The following is a 25759-nucleotide window of genomic DNA, read 5'->3' as shown; positions in this document are numbered from 1 at the left end:
AGAGGGGTTGTGACTGAGTAATATTGGTTTTCTATGTTCTGTAATCCATGTATACTGTTCTGCAACGCTGTAAACACACCCGGATTTAATGTAATTCTCACCCTTTTATCTCTCCTTCCCTCATCTCCCTATCAGGAAGTGGCATCGGCCGAGCGGGTGAGAGGCGGTTGTCTCCTGGAGGAGCCCAAGACGCTGCTGTTCAGGGGGAACTCCCTCAGCCTGCAGCTCTCCATCCAGGACGTCCCCCAGTTCCTCTGGAGCATCAAGCCTTTCACCACCTGCCAGGTAAAGGATGGAGGAATGTGTTGGGAGCGGGTGTCGGGGGGTATGTGGGAGGGGGTTAGAGAGGGATTGTGGGTGTGCATGGAACCCCATCATTACAGAAACCTCCCTTCCACCACAATCCCTTCATCAGTCCTTTCCTCAGTCCTTTCCTCCTTCAACCATCCCTTCTTCTTCCTCGGTGGTCACATCAAAGAGCAGGGACAGCAGCAGGGGACCAGAACTATGTTCTCCACCCACACAGACACACACAACATATTAATTGACTTGCTGTTTGTTTGTCATTGAAACTACACAGTATGTATTAACTGAATTGACTTTGAAGAATGGAATGTTAACATGCAAGTCATTTAAGACTGGCCACCTCCAATTCAGTTTGCTCATGGATACACAACCACATCCCCAAGAGGCTGCTGCCCTTCAACGATTAGCTGAAGTCGTTTAGTGGCTAAAGTGATCATTGACCTGGTCTGGTCTTAAAAGCCAAGAGCAGTCATTACTGTGATTTTCTTGTGTTTTGTATATATTTACACACTATGAGGTTGGAATAATAGTGTGAAATTGGGAAAATTATGATAATGCCCTTTTAGTGTAAGAGCTGTTTGAAAAGACCGCCTGAAATTTCAACCTGTAAATTAGTTAATAGACCAATAAGAAATAGAGTTCCAGATAGAGTGCCAATAACAGCTCATTTTCAGTTTTCCCCTCACCACTCAGACCACTCCTAGACAGTCCTACAAAATTATTTCTTAAGAAATCACTCTTTGCTAAGAAGATATTTTTGGACCTTTTAACTAGTAGTTGAAAGGTGAAATATAGGAAAGAGAGCAATACAATTAGCTTGCATTCAGGCATAGTGTTTAGCAAATCTTCTCATCCTGGACCGGTATTCAAAATGTGTCTCAGAGTAGAAGCTGAGGCACATGCTGATGTAGGATCAGGTCCCCCCATGTAATCTTATTAATTAGGATCTAAAAGGCCAAATTAATTCTATATCACTACTCCTACTCTGATACTATTTGTGAATACGGGCCCAGAGCTAGATTAGGTCTATATACAAAAAATCTTGGTCAACCAAGAGTCGTCTGTTCTTTCGACCAATCGATTGGTAGACATTTTTAAACATGTATTTTTCAATATATAGACAAACCCTACAGTATGTTTTAACAAATCAACTATATGTAGGCTACTAAGCTTGTCTGATCCTTTAAGCACTGCGATTAAGAATGAAGACACAAAATACTAAAGAGGGAGCCAGAGATCGATATAGCCTAACCAGAAGAAAACAACCTGTTCCCGACACACCTCCTCCTGTTGCCCGCTGCTGCTGGCCTTCGCAGATTCTGCCATTATACTCTTAAAGATAACGGTAATAGGCTACACCAACGGTTGGCAACCTTTTCCATTTGAAGTGCCAAGTTATCATACCATTTCTACTGATCTGCATGCCAGTTATGATTTCCATATGTACATTTTCATTAAACAATTTAATTTATAACGAAGTCTTCATATCTCAAAATCAATATCATGTGGTTAATCCAAATTATATCTAAATGAAAATAATACAAATCTAAAAGGAACTTCTATTGCCAATATGTAAAAATAGCCTACAAACGCCCAAAAATAAAAACATTGCAGCCTGCAAGTAGAAAATATCCAGATTTAAAAATAAATATCTTATAAATCACATTGACTACGCATGGCCTGTCTGCAAGGAACTTGAAACAGACATTGTATCAACTATTAACTTGGTCCAGCCCGATCGTGCTAGCAAACATGCAACATTGCATTAAATATTCTGGGCCCTCAGAGTTTTCATTCACCAGTGAGCTCTGGACAAACAGACACAGCTGTAGACTATTTTCGCAAGGGATAGAAGTAATCAGGTAGGACTATTTTATGAAATTTGTAACGGATCAGAGGAAGATTTCTTTTTCCTTGTTCATCCTGCGTGGTTATGGAAAGGGATCGAGCTGGAAAGATTGTTCAATTAGGCTACGTTGAGGAACTATGGTCATTCTCAATGGATGTAAAAACATATGTAATTTGAGGCAAAGAAACATTTTATTTGAGAAGCTACACAGTGATAATGAGTTAAGACAATCAGAAATAGTATCAGATCACCAAATGGACACATTTATAGGCCTACTAAATGGTAAATGTACTACTGGTGATACTGGTGTACCATCAACGCGGCCTCTGCAATGGATCGTGTACCATAATTTTTTTATATATAGATATTTCCAACCACTGCTCAACAACAAAAAATATTGGTCGACCAACAGCCTATCGACCAAACGATCGACCAGTTGTCTAAATGGGGTCAACCGTACTAAAGGGTATTTAATATGTGACCGACTGCCTTGATTCAGTCTTATGTAGAAAATTTTGAAATTGTGTTTTTTACAGTGGATAAAAGCAGGGACACAGAGCTACAAAATGGTATATCATACATTGCATTTGAGGAACAATGGGAAAGTAATTTTGCTTTGAAAGTTGATAAACTCACTTTTGAGAAAATGGCCTTTGAATGTTTTGGTACCTACTGGAGAGCTCTTCTTTGTCTACACTCATTCAGTATCGTTCACAGCCTCTTAAGCCCTAGCCCCACCCATCTCTTTTAGAGCGTTCTGTCCTAACAACAGCAGTCAAGCACCCAAGCTAACTGGCTAACGTTGGCTAGCTTGCTAACTACTTCCAGACACAAATGAGAGAACAGCTCACTGACCATTTTACTTGCCCTAGCAGAGCTAGTTAGGCTGTTTCTATGTTATCCAGAGCATTGGTGACTGCAACTGTGCTGCTGGCAAGAATTTGCACTTTTTTGCCAATGTTTACTGACACCGGCCATATTCAATGGGTGTTGAGAGTTCGTAAATTCGTCAGTTATTCTGTGCTCTGGCGCACTCAGACGAGAGTGCTCTGGAATCGGAGTAGATAGCCAGAGCGAATTTACCAGCTACATCTATCAACAGTTGTCGCAGTGACATTCTATTGAAATGGTTACTTCCATAGTTGAGTCTTTTGTTAAGACATGTAGCTAGCTAGCTAGGTAAACAATGAGCAATAATCACAATTCATGATGTTATTCCACTGTATGAATCACCAGGTAGCTAACCAACCAGGTTCAATGTTAGCTAGCTAGCATTAGGCTATAACTAGCCGAGCAAATGACTCTGAGATACGAATAATAAGATCATACACGTAACGTTTGCTAACGAGCCAGCCAGCTAAAGTGGTACAGTACACTTTTTCATTTATTTAACCTTTATTTAACTAAGCAAGTTTAACTTGAAATGAAAATGACTTTGTCAAAATTTGAAATGTGTAATATCTGAAAATGTAGCTAGCTAGACTATCTTACCCGTGCTCTGAAATCGGAGTAGATAGCCTTAGCGAAATTACCAGCTACGTCTATCAACAGTTGTCGCAGTGACATTCTATTGAAATGGATACTTGCATAGTGGAGACTTTTGTTAGCTAGCTAGCTAGCTAAACAATTAACCATAATCCTGTAGCGGTATTTATTAGAGAGGGGTAAAAATAAAGATTTTGTTCGGGCGCCAGGCAGGTATTAACCATACTAAAAGGAAAAGAGTAGAATAGAGAGAGTACCACTACCAGACCCATACACATCAGCAGAAGAGACTGCCTAGAGTGTAGCCTGTTTACCAGATAGCCAGTGGAGAGAAAAGAGAATACACACCCTATAAAATCCACATCACAGCACAGGGGTCACCCCACCAAGAATACCTCATACAATAATAATAATAATAATAATAATAATAATAATAATAATGGCAGAGCAATTGAACAGCAACTTCATACAAGAAAGAACCCTGTCATCAACAGAGGATTTGCAATAATCTGTATTATCTTCCAGTGGAGGAGTCCAGAGGGTATGAATGTGGGGGGGGGTGTTCATAGACACAACAAAGGCCTTAAAAATGTCCACAATCTTCTCGACCACATGTCATTTGTACACCCCACCTCAATACAGTTCAAATAACAATACACAACTTGCAAGCAACCTCCCTTTTAACCTGTTGAGGCTGGGGGCGCTGTTGTCACTATTTATGCTAATCGTGTAATTTTTGAAACGGCTTCCTACAAAATTCTTGATCGTACAATATGCATATTATTATTATTATTGGATAGAAAACAGTCTATAGTTTCTATAGGAGTTGAAATTTTGTCTCTAAGTGGAACAGAACCCATTCTACAGCAATTTCCCTGACATGGAGTCAGATTTCAGAAATTTTGGCCACTGTTCTGGAGTCAGTTTTAAAGCCAATGTTATTCCTATGAGTATACGGACACTGCTTACGTCTTCCCCTGGATGCCTTTACGTGATGACGATTTGAATGGGGTCGATTGCGCGTTCACAGGCACTATAAATTAAAAAACCCTGTAGCTAGTCACTCTTTCTTGCTGCGTCATGCGCCTGGAGGACACCGACCCGCACCTGTTCCAAGCATTAGTGTTGGGAGTAATCTTTCTCCGGTCATGTTAAAACTCGTTATAGGAGTTAAAAACATCATAAGGTAGTTAATTTAAAGCGTTTTATAGCAATTTATATCCGTTTAGTGCGATTTTGGGACATTTATTTCTGAAACGCTGTGAATCGCTGGGCACGCTTCCAGTTCATGCTGAACACAGTTGGCATTTCCACATGGCAAGAGGACAGCTTTCCACCAAAAGACGATTAGACCCAAGAAAGGATCCTTTGCCCAAGATACTGATGGAAGAACAGCTCAAAGTAGGACATTTTTATTATGATAAATCGTGTTTCTGTCGAAAAATGTTAGTGGCTTAGGACGCCATGTTTTTTGACGTAGCTTCGCTTGGCGCAAACTGTATTGAAAAGTAAGGATATTTTAAAAAATGTAATTCCGCGATTGTATTAAGAATTAAATTGTCTATCAATCGCTGTCCACCCTATATTTTTTAGTCACGTTTATGAGTATTTATGTATACGAGTAGATCACTGTCTAATATGGCGCACGGACATTTTCTCACCAGCTGGGCTACTTTTTCCATTGTCTAACCATGATTTTGGTGGCTAAATATGCACATTTTCGAACAAACTGTATATGCATGTTGTAATGTGATGTTACAGGGGTGTCATCTGAAGAATTCTGAGAAGGTTAGTGAAAAAAATAATATATTTTGGCGATGTTTACGTTATCGCTCACTTTGGCTAGAATTAATGCTGGGGTAATGTTTGCACATGTGCTATGCTAATATAACGATTTATTGTGTTTTCGCTGTAAGACACTTAGAAAATCTGAAATATTGTCTGTATTCACAGGATCTGTGTCTTTCGATTAGTGTATGCTGTGTATTTTTACGAAATGTTTGATGATTAGTAAGTAGGTAAACACGTTGCTCTATGTAGTTATTCTAGTCCATTTGTGATGGTGGGTGCAATTGTAACCTATGCCATCTACCTGAAATATGCACATTTTTCTAACAAAACCTATCCCATACCATAAATATGTTATCAGACTGTCATCTGATGAGTTTTTTTTCTTGGTTAGGGGCTATAAATATCTTAGTTTAGCTTAATTAGTGATAGCTACTGTTGTTGGTGGACAAAGAAAAGATGGTGGATTATGCTAATGTGTTTTTAGCTAATAGATTTACATCTTTACATATTGTGTCTTCCCTGTAAAACATTTTAAAAATCGGACATGTTGGCTGGATTCACAAGATCTGTGTCTTTCATTAGCTGTATTGGACTTTAAATTAATGTGTGAAAGTTAAATATTAAAAAAAAAAAAAAAAAAAATTGAATTTCGCGGCTCTGCCTTTTCAGTGGGGGTGGGGGGGGTGTGCCGCTAGCGGCACCCTCATCCTAGACAGGTTAACTAAAATGTCCACCCAAATACTTCTGGCAGGGCAATAATAGTCCAACTCTAATGAACTTCAAGGGGAAGTGCATTTGAAAAATAGAAGGTCTGTTGCAGGGTAAAGCACTAGAACGATAGAGGGATGAGAAAGAGAGAAAGGGAACAAGAGAGATCTTAGCTGTGGTCTTCAGGCGTGCGGGTGTACTGTCTGACCGTCCGATGGTTTGTTGGTTTGTATGTCAAAGCTTCGCAACAATGTTGCTACTAATCCATGCGATCCATAACCGGCGCGGTCCCAAACGAAAACAACCACGACCTAGAGCGGTCACACCGATGATTGAGTTAAATACTTTATAAACTACACACGCTGAAAACAAACAAAACTTCTGCGGCATAGCACACACAATCAAACTGTCGTGCCACCCAAGAGCTCCTCCCCAAAGAGCTGAACGAGCTGTCTTTATTTCGTCCTTCCTTACTGCTGATGCGCTCTTAAAGTGTCAGCGCACGGTGAAGGCTCCGTGCAGGTTTTCGCCACAATCCCAACTCATGACGTTACTACCCTGCATGAATATGCAGGTACAGTGGTTTTTCCTTTTAAAGTTGCACACCTTGCGGGCTGCCGCAGAATTCTATGGCACGATATTTAATTGTCAGCTATTGTTACCATTAATGCTAGTTAGTTCTAGTTTGACCACCAGAGGGTATCTTTGAGAAGCATTTGATAGCCTTCAATATTGGCTGTACTAGAGAATTGAAAACTTTTTTTAAGAACATAGTATATGGGATTGATTATAAGAAATGTAGCTTAATTCATTTGATTAATATTATGGTGTTTCTATTCCAAGAAAAACTCAAAATTAAACCCTCAGGGTTTCCGTTAGGATGGAACGGAAAATATGGCGCTGTACAACGTGACGGTCGGGAGTAGGCTACAGTACTAAGAGCATAACATTTCCACACCCTAATTGTAGTCTAACCAATACCCAAATGGAGATTCAGTGAAAATAAACATCTCATTGATTTATCAAGACCAGTCTCTATGCTTGTCTCAGAGCAGTGCTGTCTTGACCTCTGAATGCTGTCACTTCCACTAATTTTGAATGAGTATTTTCCAGTAAACAACCATTTGTTTACCTTCATTAGCTTACTTTGTTCCAATATTTCTGTCATTCAGTGATAGTTATTCCCATAGTAATTATTTATGGATCCATAAGGAAATCAACATCTGCATTTTGAAAGAGTATTTTTATCATTATGTTATTAACGATAGCATAAAGATGCTGATGAAGAAATATAGTACTGTACAATATATGCTTTATCTGACATTTTGTGGTTGCATGAGGTCACCCACACACACTTTAACCTGTCTAGGATGAGAGTGCCGCTAGCCCCACTGAAAAACCAGTGCCGCGAAATTCAAAAAAAATATTTTTTTTAAATATTTAACTTTCACACATTAAAGTCCAATACAGCTAATGAAAGACACAGATCTTGTGAATCCAGTCAACATGTCCGATTTTTAAAATGTTTTACAGGGAAGACACAATATGTAAAGATGTACATCTATTACCTAAAAACACATTAGCATAATCCACCATCTTTTATTTGTCCACCAACACCAGTAGCTATCACCAATTCGGCTAAACTAAGATATTTATAGCCCCTAACCAAGAAAAAAACTCATCAGATGACAGTCTGATAACATATTTATGGTATGGGATAGGTTTTGTTAGAAAAAAGTGCCTATTTCAGGTAGATGGCATAGGTTACAATTGCACCCACCGTCACAAATGGAATAGAAAAACTACTTAGAGCAACGTGTTTACCTACTTACTAATCATCAAACATTTCGTAAAAATACACAGCATACACGAATCGAAAGACACAGATCCTGTGAATACAGACAATATTTCAGATTTTCTAAGTGTCTTACAGCGAAAACACAATAAATCGTTATATTAGCATAGCACAAAGCACATAGCAGCCCAGCATTGATTCTAGCCAAAGTGAGCGATAAAAGTCAACATCGCCAAAATATATTAATTTTTTCACTAACCTTCTCAGAATTCTTCAGATGACACTCCTGTAACATCATATTACACAATCCATATAGAGTTTGATCGAAAATGTTTATATTTAGCCACCAAAATCCTGGTTAGACAATGTGAAATGTAGCTCAGCTGGTCAGAAAATGTCCGTGCGCCACTTAGACAGTGATCTACTCTTATACATAAATACTCATAAACGTGACTAAAAAATATAGGGTGGACAGGGATTGATAGACAATTTAATTCTTAATACAATCGCGGAATTACATTTTTTAAATTATCCTTACTTTTCAATACAGTTTGCGCCAAGCGAAGCTACGTCAAAAAACATGGCGTCCTAAGCCACTAACATTTTTCGACAGAAACACGATTTATCATAATAAAAATGTCCTACTTTGAGCTGTTCTTCCATCAGTATCTTGGGCAAAGGATCCTTTCTTGGGTCCAATCGTCTTTTGGTGGAAAGCTGTCCTCTTGCCATGTGGAAATGCCAACTGCGTTCGGGATGAACTGGAAGCGTGCCCAGCAATTCACAGCGTTTCAGAAATAAATGTCCCAAAATCGCACTAAACGGATATAAATTGCTATAAAACGCTTTAAATTAACTACCTTATGATGTTTTTAACTCCCATAACGAGTAGAAACATGACCAGAGTAATATTACTCCCTCCACTAATGCTTGGAACAAGTGCGGGTCGATGTCCTCCACGCGCATTACGCAGCAAGAAAAGACTTGCTAGCTACAGGTTTTTTTAATTTATAGTGCCTGTGAACGCGCAATCGACCCCATTCAAATCGTCATCACGTAAAGGCATCCAGGGGAAGACGTAAGCAGTGTCCGTATAGTCATAGCAATAACAGTGCCCTTTTAACTGACTCCAGAACAGTGGCCAAAATTTCTGAAATCTGACTCCAAGTCAGGGAAATTGCTGTAGAATGGGCTCTGTTCCACTTAGAGACAAAATTTCAACTCCTATAGAAACTATAGACTGTTTTCTATCCAATAATAATAATAATATGCATATTGTACGATCAAGAACTTTGTGGGAAGCCGTTTAAAAAATTACACGATTAGCATAAATAGTCACAACAGCGCCCCCATCCTCAACAGGTTAAACATTTGGATAATAAAGCATTTAAAACATTCTAAAGATAGAAGCCGCCTGCATTTGTTTACTAGGCTACTGTGCAGTCTGACAAGTAATCATAGCCTACAGTACATACTATAGTAAACATGGTAACGTTCTTATTTCCTTACATAAGGGGGAGCAGGTCATGTCCAGACTTTCTCGGTGATCTCAAGTACTCATTAACTCTGTCTTTAATGGTTTTTGGGCTGCAGTCATGGACAGAAACTTCTGAGACACAGTATTAATGACGAACACCCGGAGGTTCACTGGTAATCCACATTTGCCTCGAGATCCATCCCAGTTGGTATTCTGTGTCCACTTGTGGTATCTCTCTTCAGTTACACATCCTTGGAATAGCAGAACAACATAACGGTCCGGACGGCCCTTGCAGTGCCTGGTGAGCATTTGGTCAAATTCTGTTGTCAGACGAGGAATGGAAATGTTAGGGTGAACTGAAAACCTGATGAACCCGCCAGGTATGTTGACTGCCTGTCGGAGGTGGAGTTCCAGAGCTCACATGTGTGCCTGGTATGGATTGTGACTCCATCTCGTTCCTCGCCCTCTTCAACGCGTCATCCTACACCTGATTCTTCGCCGTAAGCGCCTGATCCTCTGCCAATGATGAGTGACTATCTGCCAATGCCGCCTGGCTCTGGACCAATGCATCAGCTGTCGCCCGCATCTCTGCCAAAGTATCTATTGTCCTGCTAATAGTCCATAATGGCGCTGTACAACATGACCGGTCGGGAGTAGGCTACAGTACTACAGTAAGAGCAAAATAATCCTAACATTTCCACACCCTAATTGTAGTCTAAGTTTCTCTTAGAATAAATACCTTAGTGTAACAACAGTTTTAGTAAGTAATACTGACGAGTAGTAACAAAAAATATGTGTGCGTGTGCAGGACAGAGGAATTGCAATTCTTAGACTTTTTGTTCTAAATTCAATCACCTTCTTCATTCTCATCATTCAGTTCATTGAAATTCAATTTTGAAGTTGTGCACAATTATCAGTTTCTATTTGGTTTATGTTACCCATTCATTGTCAGTTAGCATAATCAATGCTCTAACTCCCACTTGTGCTGGTCTGGAGCAATGGAGTAGTGACGCAGGGTATTATACTAAACTACAAATTACCTCTAAGTCCTGCAGTATAAACTTTTAGTTGAGCTACCACTGTATTTAACCAACCAGGTTCAATGTTAGCTAGCTAATGTTAGACTATAACCAGCAAAGCAAATGGCTCTGAAATACGAATAATAAGATCATATACGTAACGTTAGCTAGCGAGCCAGCCAGCTTCGTTAGCTAGCTAGCTAACAGTACACTTTAACTTGAAATGCAAATGACTTTGTCACAATTTGAAATGTGTAATATCTGAAAATATAGCTAGCTAGACTATCTTACCCGTATAAATGGAATGGACAATTCTCCTTGTCACGGATGCCATGGTTGCCTTTAGTTTGAAGATTAAATCCGGGGACTTGTGTTTTCTCCATCTCCTTAACTATCATTCTTCAATTCCACTGATTTCAAAACTTGATCCTCCAGAAAGTGGAGAGCAACACTTAAGAAGCGTGCTATATGGCAGACCAATCCGAACTCATCTCTCAGCATGTCTAGCCCACTCATTATCTCAGCCAATCATGGCTAGCGGCAAGGTTTGCTTCTTTTTTTGTGGCTAAACCAACTACTGTAGGCTCATAATTTAACAATTGAATCCTACAGACGAAGAACCATATATGTGACAATTTTTCCATTTTAAGATAATCAGTTATTTTTATATTATTAATTGTGTGTACCACATTAGGTGTTTTATGGTTGACAAATAATTCACCATACCCATATCTTCCAACAACAATGAATATTTTTTTGTTATTTCAAAAAATACTTTTTTATTGTGGGTTAAAATGTTTAGAATGTGGAAGAACAGTATATCTCCAGTGATGATTTCAGTTTGTGGAAGAACAGTATATGTGACATTTTGCATGACTCTTGTAAGATGTCCTTTTTTTAACACCTGATATGATGTTTTAAGTACTTTCAAGTACAGATGCCCTTCATGTAAATAACTTAACTGCAATATGTAGTTAATTCATTTGAATGGAGGTTCATTTTAAAGGTGGTCTATCAACTTCAGCACTGATGACTTTTCTGAAAAGTTGAGTCATGAAATCTTAGTCTCATTTAAAATGAAGCCCTCAATGTGAACACCATAGAATAACTACAAAAATAGAATACAATTAAATTAATTCAATCAAAACAAGCACAACTTGTACATATCAAATATGGATCAATGTGATGTGCCAATATGCATGTCCATTATGCAGGTCCCTACGGTCAATATTACAAAACGTTCAGAAAACCATTCACTTTGCGTTTAACACTATGACCAGCAATTAAGTTTTGAATTGCATTAAACCCATGCTAAAGGCAGGAAATGTCCTTCTGTACTGAGGTGACAGCAGTAAATAAGTATTAACTGCTTAGAGTTAATGCTAAATGTGGTGACAGAGAGACGTACTGTATATTGTAACAAATAAAAAAGGGAATCAAGATCAAATGAATACTCACATACTGTATGTGATGACTTATTTGTTTTGAATTAATTCAGATTAAAAAATGTTCAAATGATCACACACAAAATAATTCTCAACAGAACACATTGTACATAACATTTTCTACACTAGGAACAACATCTTAAAATTAAATAAAATTAAATATATTGTGCTGGTTCAAATCCTACACAAATTGATTCACATAGAAAACACCTACTATACATTTAATTTCCTACAATAGGGGTGACATGTCTTCTGAAATGTATTCCGATTCAACATACTATACAGGTTCAGGGGATCATAAACTCACAGAAAAAACTGTGAATTATGTAGCTTGGTTTAACAACAAATGATTCACTCTGCAGTGATTTATAAAAAGAGCGTGCAGCAGCTGGCAAGTAGTTGAGCATGGTCATCAGATCTTGGTACTTGTTTCTTTTGATGGGCAGAGGACTCTCATATGCTCTAGGGTAGTGGCTTGCAAAATAGGGAGGTTGTGGTGTAGCTCCTTGTTTTGGTTTGGAGATCAGCCACGATTTCCATCCCTCAAATAGACTGTGGCTCTGTCTGGCGTACAGATTCCAAGGATCAACTGAAATTAGAACAGAAACATTTTAAGTTCCTGACATCAATAAACAACTTTCATAGTCAAGCATTAGGATATTTTATTGTTAGAACAACATGTTGTATGTTGATGGGACGTTAGTAAACTATTCTCTGTGCAATACCTGTGACTTAACCACCTCACTGAGATGATCTGTAGTCCAGCTGGTCGCTTGAGAACAGAATCTGGGAGGTGCCTGAAGTCTTCACATTGCATCCTCATCACCTTGAATGGTTTTGCTGGTTGTGCTTCAAGTATCATCTTTGAAACATCATCAGGTGTATGAAGGACTGACACCGTGCGCCTCTTCTCGATGGTGGCAAAAGATCGATCACAAGGAAGAAAAGAATGACCAGACCATGAACTTCTGCTCAACTCGGGTAAAGTAACCCATAGAGACGAGCATCGACATCAGATTGAGCATCCGCCAGTTGTTATTCTGCCCACAGATGCAGCTTGCCACCTCAATGAACCCTCGGTGTGCAATCCCCTCATGCCAAACACACATGTATGCAGGATCTTCTTTTCCAAGTTCCTGGATGCAAAGGTTAAAATTTGACAGCTGCCGCTGGTAGTAGACATGGGAGTGGGTCAGATTAGGGGTGTACATCACCCCTGTAGATCCACAGAAATGACATGACAGTCAGCATTGGCTTTAGCCCACTCAGTGTCACTTTGAAGCTGTGTGTAGGCCTTTTCGGCTTTTCGATGGTGCAACTCACTTTCAACTGCAATCTTCCTCTTCTCCTCTTCAGATGTTGCTGCTGACATCTTAGTGAAGAATGTGTCCCATTTGCCACAGGTGTCACTCCTGGGTTGGCCGAAATTGAGACTCTGCTGTTTGAAAATGCTGTGGTATTCTTCTCTTCTCTTCATATTTTCACTTGCCTGAAGAGGGCTGTTGGTTAGCTGGAACACAGACATGAAAGTGACCTTGCACACATTCAATCTCTGGCCTGCTTGCTGTACATGGTATTTAAAGGTTTGTTTCTGTCGTTTGTTCTCCTTTGTATCCTCAGGTTTACGTCTCCGTTTCACCTCATGCTGCAATAAAAATTGACAACGATAAATTCAGAATTGAATATACTGTAGCACATTCAGGGTATTGCTTGATCAGGACCTGATCTTGTGTAACACTGCAATTTTAGAGTTAATTAATGTATGTATCATTACTGTCAAAGTTAAACTATGCAAGTGTTCAAAATAGCTATTATAATAATAGGCGTTTTGTCTTATTTCTAACCTGTTCTAAGCCGGAGAGAATCAACGCTTGTTGTTTCTCGTATGGGACAGTGTAGAAACTGTTGAACAGATGCAGCTTGCGCTCATCAGTCAACTTTCCACAATCCTTTCTGCACGTTACCTGTAACTAGCTAGCTACTGTAGCCATGTCGAATCATCCGGTGGATGGAGAAAAAGTATAGAAGAAACATAGCTAGCTAATCTAGCAATAATATTTGTAACGATAATGTATAAGTCAGTAGCCAACGAACTTTAGCTAATATGTTTTCTCTATAGTTACAAATTAGACAACCCAGAACATACATGTTAGCTACTGTACTCTATAGCTAGCTTGATTGTTTAATATACGGTTCTTCCATGTACCTCTTTTGGAGAGCTTTTCACAGTTTTTCTTGACCCTTACGATTTGTATAGGGGTTTCCCGCATCCCGTAAGATCTTCCTTTGCCTGTCTTTCCATTCTTTTAGTTTTGTTTTACGTTTCTTTCCCACATTTCGGCGATTTTCATCAGCAACAGAAAAGTTGTGCGCATAAACGGTTATTCTACGAGAGCCTATCTTTAAATTTCAAATTATTGTTAATTAGCACGTGGAAACTTGTGAAACCGGTTCACTATAGAAAAAGGGTGTCCAATAATGATTTTTCATGTATATCTCTTTTTGTTTTTGTCACATATATGGTTCTTCATCTGTAGGATTCAATTGTATTCATATTTACAGATGGAATATTTACAGATGGAACACAAACGTGAAAGTTCACATGTTCCAGAAGGCATTTTCTGCCCCAAAAAATAATTATGATAAAAAAATGATGATTTAAAACAAAAGTTTACATTTAAATGGCTCTCCTGTGAAGTAGTGACCCGCGACATACGCCTAGTTTCCTGAAACAAGTCACATATGTTGATATCTCTCTCACTTTCTCTCGCGCTCGCTCTCTCTCTCAATTCAAGAGGTTTATTGGCATGGAAAACATATGTTAACATTGCCAAAGCAAGTGAAATAGATAATAAACAAAGTGAAATGAACAGTAAACATTACACTCACAGAAGTTCCAAAAGAATAAAGACATTTCAAATGTCATTATGTATATATACAGTGTTGTAACGATGTTCAAATTGTGAAAGTACAAAAAGGAAAATAATAACAAATTATTTGTTCTTCGCTGGTTGTCCTTTTCTTGTGGCAACAGGTCACAAATCTTGCTGCTGTGATGGCACACTGTAGTATTTCACCTAGTAGATACGGGAGTTTATCAAAATTGGGTTTGTTTTTAATGTTCTTTGTGGATCTGTGTAATCTGAGGGAAATATGTGTCTCTAATATTGTCATACATTTGGCAGGAGGTTAGGAAGTGCAGCTCAGTTTTCACCTCATTTTGTGGGCAGTGTGCACATAGCCTGTCTTCTCTTGAGAGCCAGATCTGCCTACGGCGGCCTTTCTCAATAGCAAGGCTATGCTCACTGAGTCTGTACATAGTACTTCAGATTCTACTAGGGTGAGGCCGGGTGCTGCAGACTGTTCTAGTGACGTCACCAATTTGTTGATATATATATTGACGAGGGCGGGCTTAAGCTGCATCCCTGTCTCACCCCACGGCCCTGTGGAAAGAAATGTGTGTTTTTTGTCTATTTTTGTGTTCATGGATTTTATAATGTCCAATGTTTTTCCCCCAATACCACTTTCCATCAATTTGTATAGCAGACTCTCATACCAAATTGAGTCAAAGACTTTGCCTTTGTTTTGATTTGTTTATTTGTCATTTAGGGTGTGCAGGGTGAATACGTGGTCTGTCATACGGTAATTTGGTAAAAAGCCAATTTAACATTTGTTCAGTACATTGTTTTCACTGAGGAAATGTAAGAGTCTGCTGTTAATGATAATGCAGAGGATTTTCCCAAGGTTGCTATTGACACATATCCCACGGTAGTTATTGGGGTCATATTTGTCTCCACTTTTGTGGATTGGGGTGATCAGTCCTTGGTTCCACATATTGGGGAAGAGGCCAGAGCTAAGGATGATGTTAAAGAGTTTAAGTATAGCCAATTGGAATTTGTTGTCTGTATATCTTATCATTTCATTGAGGATACCATCAATACCACATGCCTTTTGGGGTTCTCACTCTCTCTTCTCTCTCTCTCTCACTCCCCCCCCCCCCCCCCCCCCCCCTCCCCCCCCCCCCCCCCCTTTCCTCTCTCTCTGTCTCTCTCTTCCTCCAGGAGTTCTCATTCTCTCAGGTGTGGGCTAGTAACCAGCACCCACTGCAGTGTGCCTTCTCATTGGAGCGTTACAGCCCCGCCTCCTCCCAGCTGTCCTGTAAGATCAGTGTGCGCCAGGTCAAAGGTCAGGAGCAAATCCTCCAGGTCTACACCTCCGTGGTCGAGGTAAGGGGAGGAGTGTGTGTGGGAGGAAGAATGTGTGTGTGCGCACGTGTGGCCCTGTGTTTGTGAGTGCCCATCTTTGTGTGTGTGTGTGTGTGTGTGTGTGTGTGTGTGTGTGTGTGTGTGTGTGTGTGTGTGTGTGTGTGTGTGTGTGTGTGTGTGTGTGTGTGTGTGTGTGTGTGTGTGTGTGTGTGCACGCACATGCATGCGTGTGTATGTGTGTATTAATGCGTGTGTGTGTAAACCCCAAATGGAGGTGATGCTGTTATACTAATAGGCTCTCTCATTAGAGTGAATGTCTCCGGATTTGACTGAAGAGATTTTCTTAATGAAGCTCTCAGGGGGCTCTTGACTTGTATATTGCATCGGTTTAACTCTTTGAAGCCATATAATCCGCTGTTATCTGTAGAAATGCATTGAATTATGAAATAAAACTTATCCTGTAATGGTTTCTTCCTCCAGTGTGAAAAGGAGGTAGTCCCCTTCTTCACTCAGTCGGACTGTACCATCACATCACAGATGGGGTCCAGGGCTTTCAAGATCCCACTTTCCATCCGCCAAAGGATCTGTGCCACCTTCGACACAGCCAACGTCAAGGGCAAGGACTGGCAGCTGCTTGCACAGAAACTCTGCATAGACAGGTGAGATACTATACGCATGCACTTGAGCACACACACACACACACACACATTCACACACAGAAACACTTTCTGGTACTAGAAACAAAGAAACCCTGGTCCCCATCCTTAATTTCTAGTCCAACTGTTATACTGGCCCGTTGTCACGTTCTGACCTTAGTTCTTTTGTATTTTCTTTGTTTTAGTATGGTCAGGGCGTGAGTTGGGTGGGTTATCTATGTTTTGTGTTTCTATGTTTTCATTTGGCCTGATATGGTTCTCAATCAGAGGCAGGTGTTAGTCATTGTCTCTGATTGGGAACCATATTTAGGTAGCCTGTTTTCTGTTGTGTTTTGTGGGTGGTTATTTTCCGTTTCAGTGTTTTTTTTTATTTTAATTTATTTGTATTTTTTTTACCCCCTTTTCTCCCCAATTCTCGTGGTATCCAATCGCTAGTAATTACTATCTTGTCTCATCGCTACAACTCCCGTACGGTCGGGAGAGACGAAGGTCGAAAGCCATGCGTCCTCCGAAGCACAACCCAACCAAGCCGCACTGCTTCTTAACACAGCGCGCCTCCAACCCGGAAGCCAGCCGCACCGATGTGTCGGAGGAAACACCGTGCACCTGGCCCCCTCGGTTAGCGCGCACTGCGCCCGGCCCGCCACAGGAGTCGCTGGAGCGCGATGAGACTAGGATATCCCTACCGGCCAAACCCTCCCTAACCCGGACAACGCTAGGCCAATTGTGCATTGCCCCACGGACCTCCCGGTCGCGACCGGCTGAGACAGAGCCTGGGTGCGAACCCAGAGACTCGGGTGGCGCAGCTAGCGCTGCGATGCAGTGCCCTAGACCACTGCGCCACCCGGGAGGCCCCGTTTCAGTGTTTTCACCATTCGGGACTGTTTCGGTTTTCATTTTTGATTCACTTTGTTAGTTTTGTATTTTGTCGTATTCATTCTCATTAAAATACATTATGGATACATACCACGCTGCGCATTGGTCTGACATTTCCTACTCCTCTTCAGATGAGGAGGATGAATTCCGTTACACCCGTGCAATGTTCACCATATTTAAATTTGAGTACCACCCGTTTAAGTCAATTTAATTTAGGTAGTCTAATAAATAATATTGATTAATAATGACACTGCACGCTACAGAAATGTGTCTAACGTCTACTTCGTTAGCTCTATTGGCTTGGTCAATATGACTCATCATGAAATGACAAAATTACAGAAATTATCAATCTTGACTGATTCAACTCTGTCTACCAATTGTCCCCATGGCTGTGCCCAGTTCATTTGCATACTGGTTGGTTTTTAGTCTGAACCTTCACCACCAAGGGAAAGGGGGAGACCTAGTCAGTTGTACAACTGAATTCATTCAACTTCATTTTGATGCCAATCCTTATCTGCTATCACCAAGCAGCCCTACCAGAGACCAGGCAACAGGCACACATGGCTGATCTCATTATATATCTGTACACACACGCACACACACATACACAGACTGAGAGACACACACACACTGAGACACATACATACACAGAGACACATACATACACAATAGCTGGAGGAGATTGTGTATTTGGGTAAACTGCAGGAAGGTCTCAGGCCACCGGTTGCTCAGGCTGGAGCTGTAAGAGAGAAAACGAGAGAACAAGTTTATAATTTGATGATAATATTATGAGGGAAAAATGTTGAGACTGGTGTTTTGCGGGTACTATTTAATGAAGTTGCCAGTTGAGGACTTTTGAGGCATCTGTTTCTCAAACTAGACACTCTAATGTACTTGTTCTCTTGCTCAGTTGTGCACATGGGCCTCCCACTCCTCTTTCTATTCTGGTTAGAGCCAGTTTGCGCTGTTCTGTGAAGGGAGTAGTACACAGCGTTGTACGAGTTCTTCAGTTTCTTGGCAATTTCTCGCAGGGAATAGCCTTCATTTCTCAGAACAAGAATAGACTGACGAGTTTCAGAAGACAGTCCTTTGTTTCTGGCCATGTTGAGCCTGTAATCGAACGCACAAATGCTGATGCTCCAGATACTCAACTAGTCTAAAGGCCAGTTTTATTGCTTCTTTAATCAGTTTTCAGCTGTGTTAACATAATTGCAAAAGGGTTTTCTAATGATCAATTAGCGCTTTAAAATTATAAACTTGGATTAGCTAACACAACATGCCATTGGGACACAGGAGTGATGGTTGCTGAAAATGGACCTCTGTACGCCGATGTAGATATTCCATAAGCCGTTTCCAGCTTCAATAGTCACTTACAACATTAATAATGTCTACACTGTATTTCGGTAAAATTTTATGTTATTTTAATGGACACAAAATGTGCTTTTCTTTCAAAAACAAGGACATTTCTATATGACCCCAAACTTTTGAACGATAGTGTATGTCCCTCTCTCCCTCCTTCATTCCCTCCATCCCTCCCTCCTGTAGAAGTATTTCTGGGATAGCTGCCAGAGCGTTATTTGCTTAGGATGTTGGGGATTTTAGCGGTTCGATATTGGGCGATCTCTATTCCCTCAGCAGAAGAAGAAACAGTCAATAATAGATGGCTCATTTTTTAGCCATCTTGGCTGCGTTTACCCAGGCAGCCCTATTCTGATCTTTATGTCACTAATTGGTATTTTTTCCAATGCGATCAGATGTTTTGACCATAATTGGGCTGTCTGTGTAAACATAGTCCTGGTGTCTTGTTTCCACGTAGCCTACCCTTTCCACCATCACTCTTTCTCTCCCTTTATCTCCTTGTCCTGCAACCCCCCTCCCTCCCCCTCTCTCTGATCTTCCATCTATCTTTTACGAGTGTGGAAAAGGGGGGAGGGTAAAGTTTACTGAGTAAACGGGTGACATAAGCCGCGTGACATAAACCAGAAAACTGTGCTGGTAAACAACATGAGGCATTTTGGGAATGGGAGAAGGATTTGGGGAGTATTTTCTAACCAGTGGAAGCCGCCAGCAGCATTTTGCTATTATATCTCTGGGTGTGTGGGAGCATCATCACCACGCCAGAGAGAGAGAGAGAGAGGGAGGACGCAGAGAGCTGTGGGTTGGCAGCGCACTACATTGCTGCCTGCCATAAGTTGAGGGACAGTGTCTGACAGACCAATCAACCTGCACATGTACTCTACTGTGTGCTTATTGTTATTGTTGAATGTATGGTTATTTTGACCCTTGGTTATTGTTGTTACTGTTGTCCCGTTGACAATTTTGATTCTCATTTTATTTATTTTTATATTGTAAATATCCAAAATAAGCTTTGGCAATATGTACATTGTTACGTCATGCCAACAAAGCAGAGAGAGAGAGCGAGCGAGAATCTACTGTGATGTAACAGTGCCCTCTGGTGAATGTGAGTTTTAACAACAGCTAAGGTGGTGCGGTAGCGGTGAGGGGGTAGGAAGTATATGCTGAATTTGATATTCAGGATAATAATATAAGAGATGCAATATACATATATTTGTTTCCTTCTTACTTTTCATCATCCACTCATTTTTCCCCTCATACTTCTTGTCCAGTGTCTCCCAAACCTCTTCCTGAGTAACCACAGCTAGTACCTCTTGTTGGATCTATTCCAGTACAAGCATATCTGGTCAACTACTCATCAAGCCCCAGTATTCGATATGAACAGTGTCCTCCCTATCTCTGTTTCTCTGCACCCCCCCCCCCCTCCCCTCCCACTTCCCTCTACCCTCCCTCTAGGAACCTGTGTTACTTTGCGCGTCAGGAGAGCCCATCGGCGGTGATCCTCAGCCTATGGGAGGCCCAGCACCAGGACACAGGGGACTTGGACTCTCTGGCCAGCGCTCTGGAGGAGATCGGCAAGGTCCACTCCACCCACTCCACCTCCAGTAGGACCAGCACGCAGACCACCACAGGGACCACCACAAGGACCACCGCTACCCTGGGCCGCAGCACTGAGGAGCTGGACGCTGAGTTCACCTAACCAGGGGAGGGATGAACGGATGAACTGGAGCACCAGCAAATGATCACAAGGCTGGGAATGAACTAGCCTAAACAGGGGAGGAATGGATGGACCCTTACAGTGGAGGAGGTCATACAGAAGACTCCAGCCAGGGGAGGATTGGAAAGAGAGCGGACATGACTAAGTACAACAGGGGAACTAATTAACTACTTTAACTAAAGTCAGACCACCAGGCTGAATGGAGGGGTAAGAGGGACAAGATGATAGGAGAACAAGAGGTGCTAGAAGAGAAGGGTATAAGGGAGAATGAAAAGGGGTGAGGGGGACAATGGTTTGAGAGGGGAAGGGTGAAGACCAGGGCTAGGGGTGCAAGAAGAGATGGGGACAAGGGATAGTGGTGCAAGAGGAGAAGAGGTGCAAGGGAGAAGGGGACAAGCAAGCAGTGTAGTGGGTTCTAGAGGTGTGAAGGTCCTGCCACAAGAGGGCAGCTACTGTTGTTTAGGTAGAAACAGAGGAACTAATAACAGTAACCTAGGGACTAATCCACAACAGAGTCAAAAAGTGAACCACAACTGAACCACAAACCAACAAGTGGCACTCTTTCTAACCTGGACAATTAGGCCCCACCCCTCTAGTCATTCCCCTCGGTAGCAAGAATTCTTTGTGTGACGTGAAGATGTTGTTGTTTATTTTATATTTAAAATATCTCTCTCTTTTCTTTATTTTCTTGTGTTTTTCCTTGCACATTGAAGGTGTGTTAATGCATAGGCCTACTGCGGAACCAGAGAGAAACAAGCTCTATCTAGGTATTCAGATGTTGACAACATGTTGTGAAAAACAGTCAGTTATGACGTCTGCCATATGACGTCACAAACATTTGGGTTACCCATACCTGGGGTTACCCATACACACACGAGCATACTACTTAGAATGAAGGAATGTATTTGGGCATACATTCACAGTGCAATGTATTGGGGCATACATTCAGAGTGGTGTGCTTTGTGGTATATGTTGATATTGGTCACGCAGCCAATATGTCATTTTACTGAATGGCACTGAAAAGGTTCTGGTGTCACACTAAAGCAGTGACATTAATTAACAAATGGCTATCTGCAGATGAATGAAGGAGAATGTATGAGGGATGGTCGAAACATCCCAGGCTGTCACATGGGCAAGATCAACACCCACACACAAACAAGCAGAATGGCACTTTCCTATCAGGTGGATATTTTTTACCTAAATGTATTGGTCAGAAAATGAATTGAAGTGATTAGAGTATTTACGTGTGCTGTTAACCCTTAAACTCCCACTCCAGTGGTGCCGTAGGCCAAGTCAGGCTAACTAACTAACCCTTAGCCTACTACCAGGAAACACAAACACAAATATTATTCAACTTCAAAAAGTTTCCCACCCACATACACACACAAAATAGGTCAAAATAAAAAAAGGTAAACTGTGAGGAACAGTGTGTAGAACTGTCATGGTGTTGTTTCATGGAATTTACAGTGTTTTTACATGCTAGTACCTAACTATAGTAAGCTGTCCAGTCTCCTCTACTTAGTGTGGGAGACACCAGGCACGTGGCAGAGGTGCTCCCAACGTTGTTACAGCATTTAAACCCATCACACACGATAGCAGGAGCTGCAGCTTGGAGATGATGAACTCACACACTCTGAACTGATCTGAAATACACACACACTCTGGGCACATGCACACACAGTTCTCCAATGTAGTGAGGTGTATGCCTAATTGAATATCTGGAACGCAACAAATAAGCCGACGGAAAGAGCTATCTATACACATCAGTTTGTGGGTGCATGTGTGCGCACCTGGAGGTGTGTTTGTGTGACATGAATTTGAAGATCTGTCTTTGTCCCTTTGGAGAATCCAGCCTAGTGCTAGTATTTGAGTTCATTCTGATGTGTGATGTGTGTATCTCTCACAAGCTACTGTCTTTAGAGCTGTATTCCTTTGGAGAAAAATAAAGAAACAGTACTGATTTGAGTAAAACGATATCTATGTCAGACGTACTGAGACATTCATCTGACAATGTATCGCTTTTTATTTGAGCTGCTGTTTTCACATAATCTGCCCTTCCTTATTAGGAAGAAATCGAAGAGAAATCTAAGAGATCCTTCCTAGTTCTCATACTGCAATTATTATATTTTTGGTTAGAGTAAAACATAACTATTAAAAATAGTTGAATGATGGTTTTATGCTGAAAATATTATTATGCATACAGTGAGAGGCATTTATAATTAATTAAATTCAATTAAGCCATGAACGTTCTTTATACATACTCTATAATCACATTTTATTGACTTAGCTATGTTTTACAACGCTATACATTTTCAATGTTAAGCAGGTGAATAGTACGATGATTATTATGCTGCTTATCACTGTTTGTAGTGTATTTTTGCTGATTTATGTTCGTTTTTTTCCTCAACATGATTTGCAAATGTATATACTCTATCATGTTTTGAAATAAATATGCAGTGAAATTCACTTGTTTTCTTTGGTCTGAAAATGACATTGTAATAAACCTTAGGCCGGGATTCAATCAACATTGTGCCTCCTAAAGGTAATTTTCGCATGAGCCAACATTTGCCGTGTTTACCATCAATGCAATCTCCTTTTAAGCATTGTCGGCTGTACAGTGCAGTCCTCTATAACATGCCTTGGATTGAATCCTGGCCTTAGGTTTATTGCAATAACTAGGGTACCACCCACTCTGCCCAGAGTGGGTGAAAACGTGCTTTGGTGATGAAATGTCACTTCTTTATGTTATAAAAAGTAGCGGTGTGTAGGTAAAATCACTGAGGAAGAAAAAAATCATACTACAACCCACTGTACAGCACCAGTCAAAAGTTTGGACACACCTACTCATTCCAGTGTTTTTCTTTATTTTTACTATTTTCTGCATTGTAGAATAATAGTGAAGACATCAAAACTATGAAATAACACATATGGAATCATGTAGTAACCAAAAAAGTGTTAAACAAATCAAAATAGATTTTAGATTCTTCAAAGTAGCCGCCCTTTGCCTTGATGACAGCTTTGCACACTCTTGTAGGTGTGTTCAAACTTTTAACTGGTACTGTATGTAGTGATGAGTACCCAATACTGCCCATAAGTATGTCTAAGCTTTGACTGAACTCTCAAATCGTCTATAAATGATTTACCCACATGTATAACTGCTAAAAGTATGCCTTACTTTAAAGTGACAAACCTATAAACATTTATAACTGAGTTATCAACATTTATAACTGCTAAAAGTTGACCTTATTTATAGTGGCAATCACCAGACTTTAACAAATGAGTTACCAACATTTATAACTGCTGAAAAGATACCTTTAAAGAAAGTGGAAACCTACTGACCATTTATTAATGAGTTAGGCCTACCAATATTTATACCTTATGTCCCTTGCATTCAATGCTACGGGCAGCAACAATGGCATACACTTTTTTGACCAGACAGCATCAGATAGATGGCCTGCACATACTGAGACAGAGGGAAGCTGTTTTGCTCGCTAGGATGCCTTCTCCAATGAGATGCATTTAGCATCTTGTGAATTGAAGGAAAATTATGAAACACAGAGAGACGAAAGATAAATTATTTTAAAAAATGATTGGTCAAGTTTTTTGTGGAAGCATCCATGAATACACGCCAGTGGAAAATACATTTTACCAAGACAAATATAATTTGTTGTGTTCTGAATTGTTCAGTGGGGTCTTTCTCGAACATATCATTCACATTATATAAAAAGATATAGCGATTTCGTAACCTAATACATCCGATAATAAGCACTGAGTTCTGTTTAACAGAGCGGTGCTGCATTCTCACTGCGTCTTTTGTGGATTTTATATGTTGTGGTGGTCGTCTGCATAGTTGTTTCCTCTGGTTGCAAGAAGCTAAATTAATATGAGACAAGTTAAATGAAATGTAAAAGCCTTTGAAAAGCTGGTGGTGTGCTCAGTGCTCCTTTGACATTTCACAGAGATACGCTTGTTTTTGTGAGAAAACTTCAGAAAAATAACAGGAATTTTACATGAATATGAAAAGAGTATACTAAAATATGAAAATGCTACATCAAAATCAATATTTATCTTACCTCTATAATGTTTTAGGGGTAACATAAAGGGGTTATAATTACGTTATTAATGATTAGGCCTATTTAATCATGTGTAAAGCATTATAAACCATTAATAAATGTCACGTTCCTGACCTTGTTTTCCTTTTGTATAGTTGTGTTTAGTGGGTCAGGACGTGAGCTGGGTGGGCAGTCTGTGTTGTTTGTTCTATGTTAAGTGTCAGGTTTAATTGACCTTGTATGGCTCTCAATCAGAGGCAGGTGTTTTACGTTTTCCTCTGATTGAGAACCATACATAGGGAGGTTGTTTCACATTGTTTGTTGTGGGTGGTTGTCTTCCGTGTCTGTATGTATGTTCGTGCCACACGGGACTGTAGCGTTGGTTTGTAGTCTGTACCTGTTTCATGCGTTCTTCGTGTATTTGTAAGTTCTCATGTTTTAGGTCAGTCTACGTCGTTTTGTTGTTTTGTAATTTTCCAAGTGTTTTTCGTGTTCGTCTTTAAATAAATCTATTATGTATTCACAACCCGCTGCATTTTGGTCTGATCCCTACTCCTCCTCTTCAGACGAAGAGGAGGAGAGAAATCGTTACAGAACCACCCACCTTTCAAGGATCAAGCAGCGGGGAAAAGGGCAGCGACAGCAACCGCAGAAATCCCAGGATTCATGGACATGGGAGGAGATCTTGAACGGAGAAGGACCCTGGGCACAGGCTGGGGAGTATCGCCGCCCCAAAGCTGAGCTGGAGGAAGCGAAAGCTGAGCGGCGGCGATATGAGGAGGCAGCAAGGCAGCGCGACAGGTACGAGAGGCAGCCCCATACATTTTTTGGGGGGGGCTAGTAAGGAGTGTGGCTAAGCCAGGTAGCAATCCTGAGCGCACTCCTCGTGCTTATTATAAGCAACGTGTCACTGGTCAGGCACCGTGTTATGCGGTTAAGCGCACGGTGTCGCCAGTGCGTGCCCATAGCCCGGTGCGCTACAGGGCAGCCCCCCGAAAGTGTCGTGTGGGCATCCATCCGGG

At 40.7% G+C, this 25759-nt stretch overlaps 1 protein-coding gene across 5 annotated transcripts in view; it reads left to right on the top strand.

Moving 5' to 3' along the window:
* Nucleotides 1–23151, top strand: part of LOC129863842 (netrin receptor UNC5D-like) — a 323353-nt gene extending 300202 nt beyond the window's left edge. For all 5 annotated transcript variants that reach the window (XM_055936165.1, XM_055936163.1, XM_055936166.1 and 2 more), the window contains 4 exons: nucleotides 136–285; nucleotides 15937–16101; nucleotides 16561–16739; nucleotides 20424–23151. In XM_055936165.1, coding sequence (XP_055792140.1) covers nucleotides 136–285; nucleotides 15937–16101; nucleotides 16561–16739; nucleotides 20424–20667 — 738 coding nt within the window. In that variant the 3' untranslated portion in view covers nucleotides 20668–23151. The remainder of the gene's footprint in view (nucleotides 1–135; nucleotides 286–15936; nucleotides 16102–16560; nucleotides 16740–20423) is intronic.
* Nucleotides 23152–25759: the final 2608 nt, after the last annotated feature.

Source organism: Salvelinus fontinalis, chromosome 10 (assembly GCF_029448725.1).
Source record: "Salvelinus fontinalis isolate EN_2023a chromosome 10, ASM2944872v1, whole genome shotgun sequence".
Lineage (NCBI taxonomy): Eukaryota > Metazoa > Chordata > Actinopteri > Salmoniformes > Salmonidae > Salvelinus > Salvelinus fontinalis.
The sequence above is the reverse complement of the archived record's forward strand: the minus strand, read 5'-3'. Positions and strand labels throughout refer to the sequence as shown.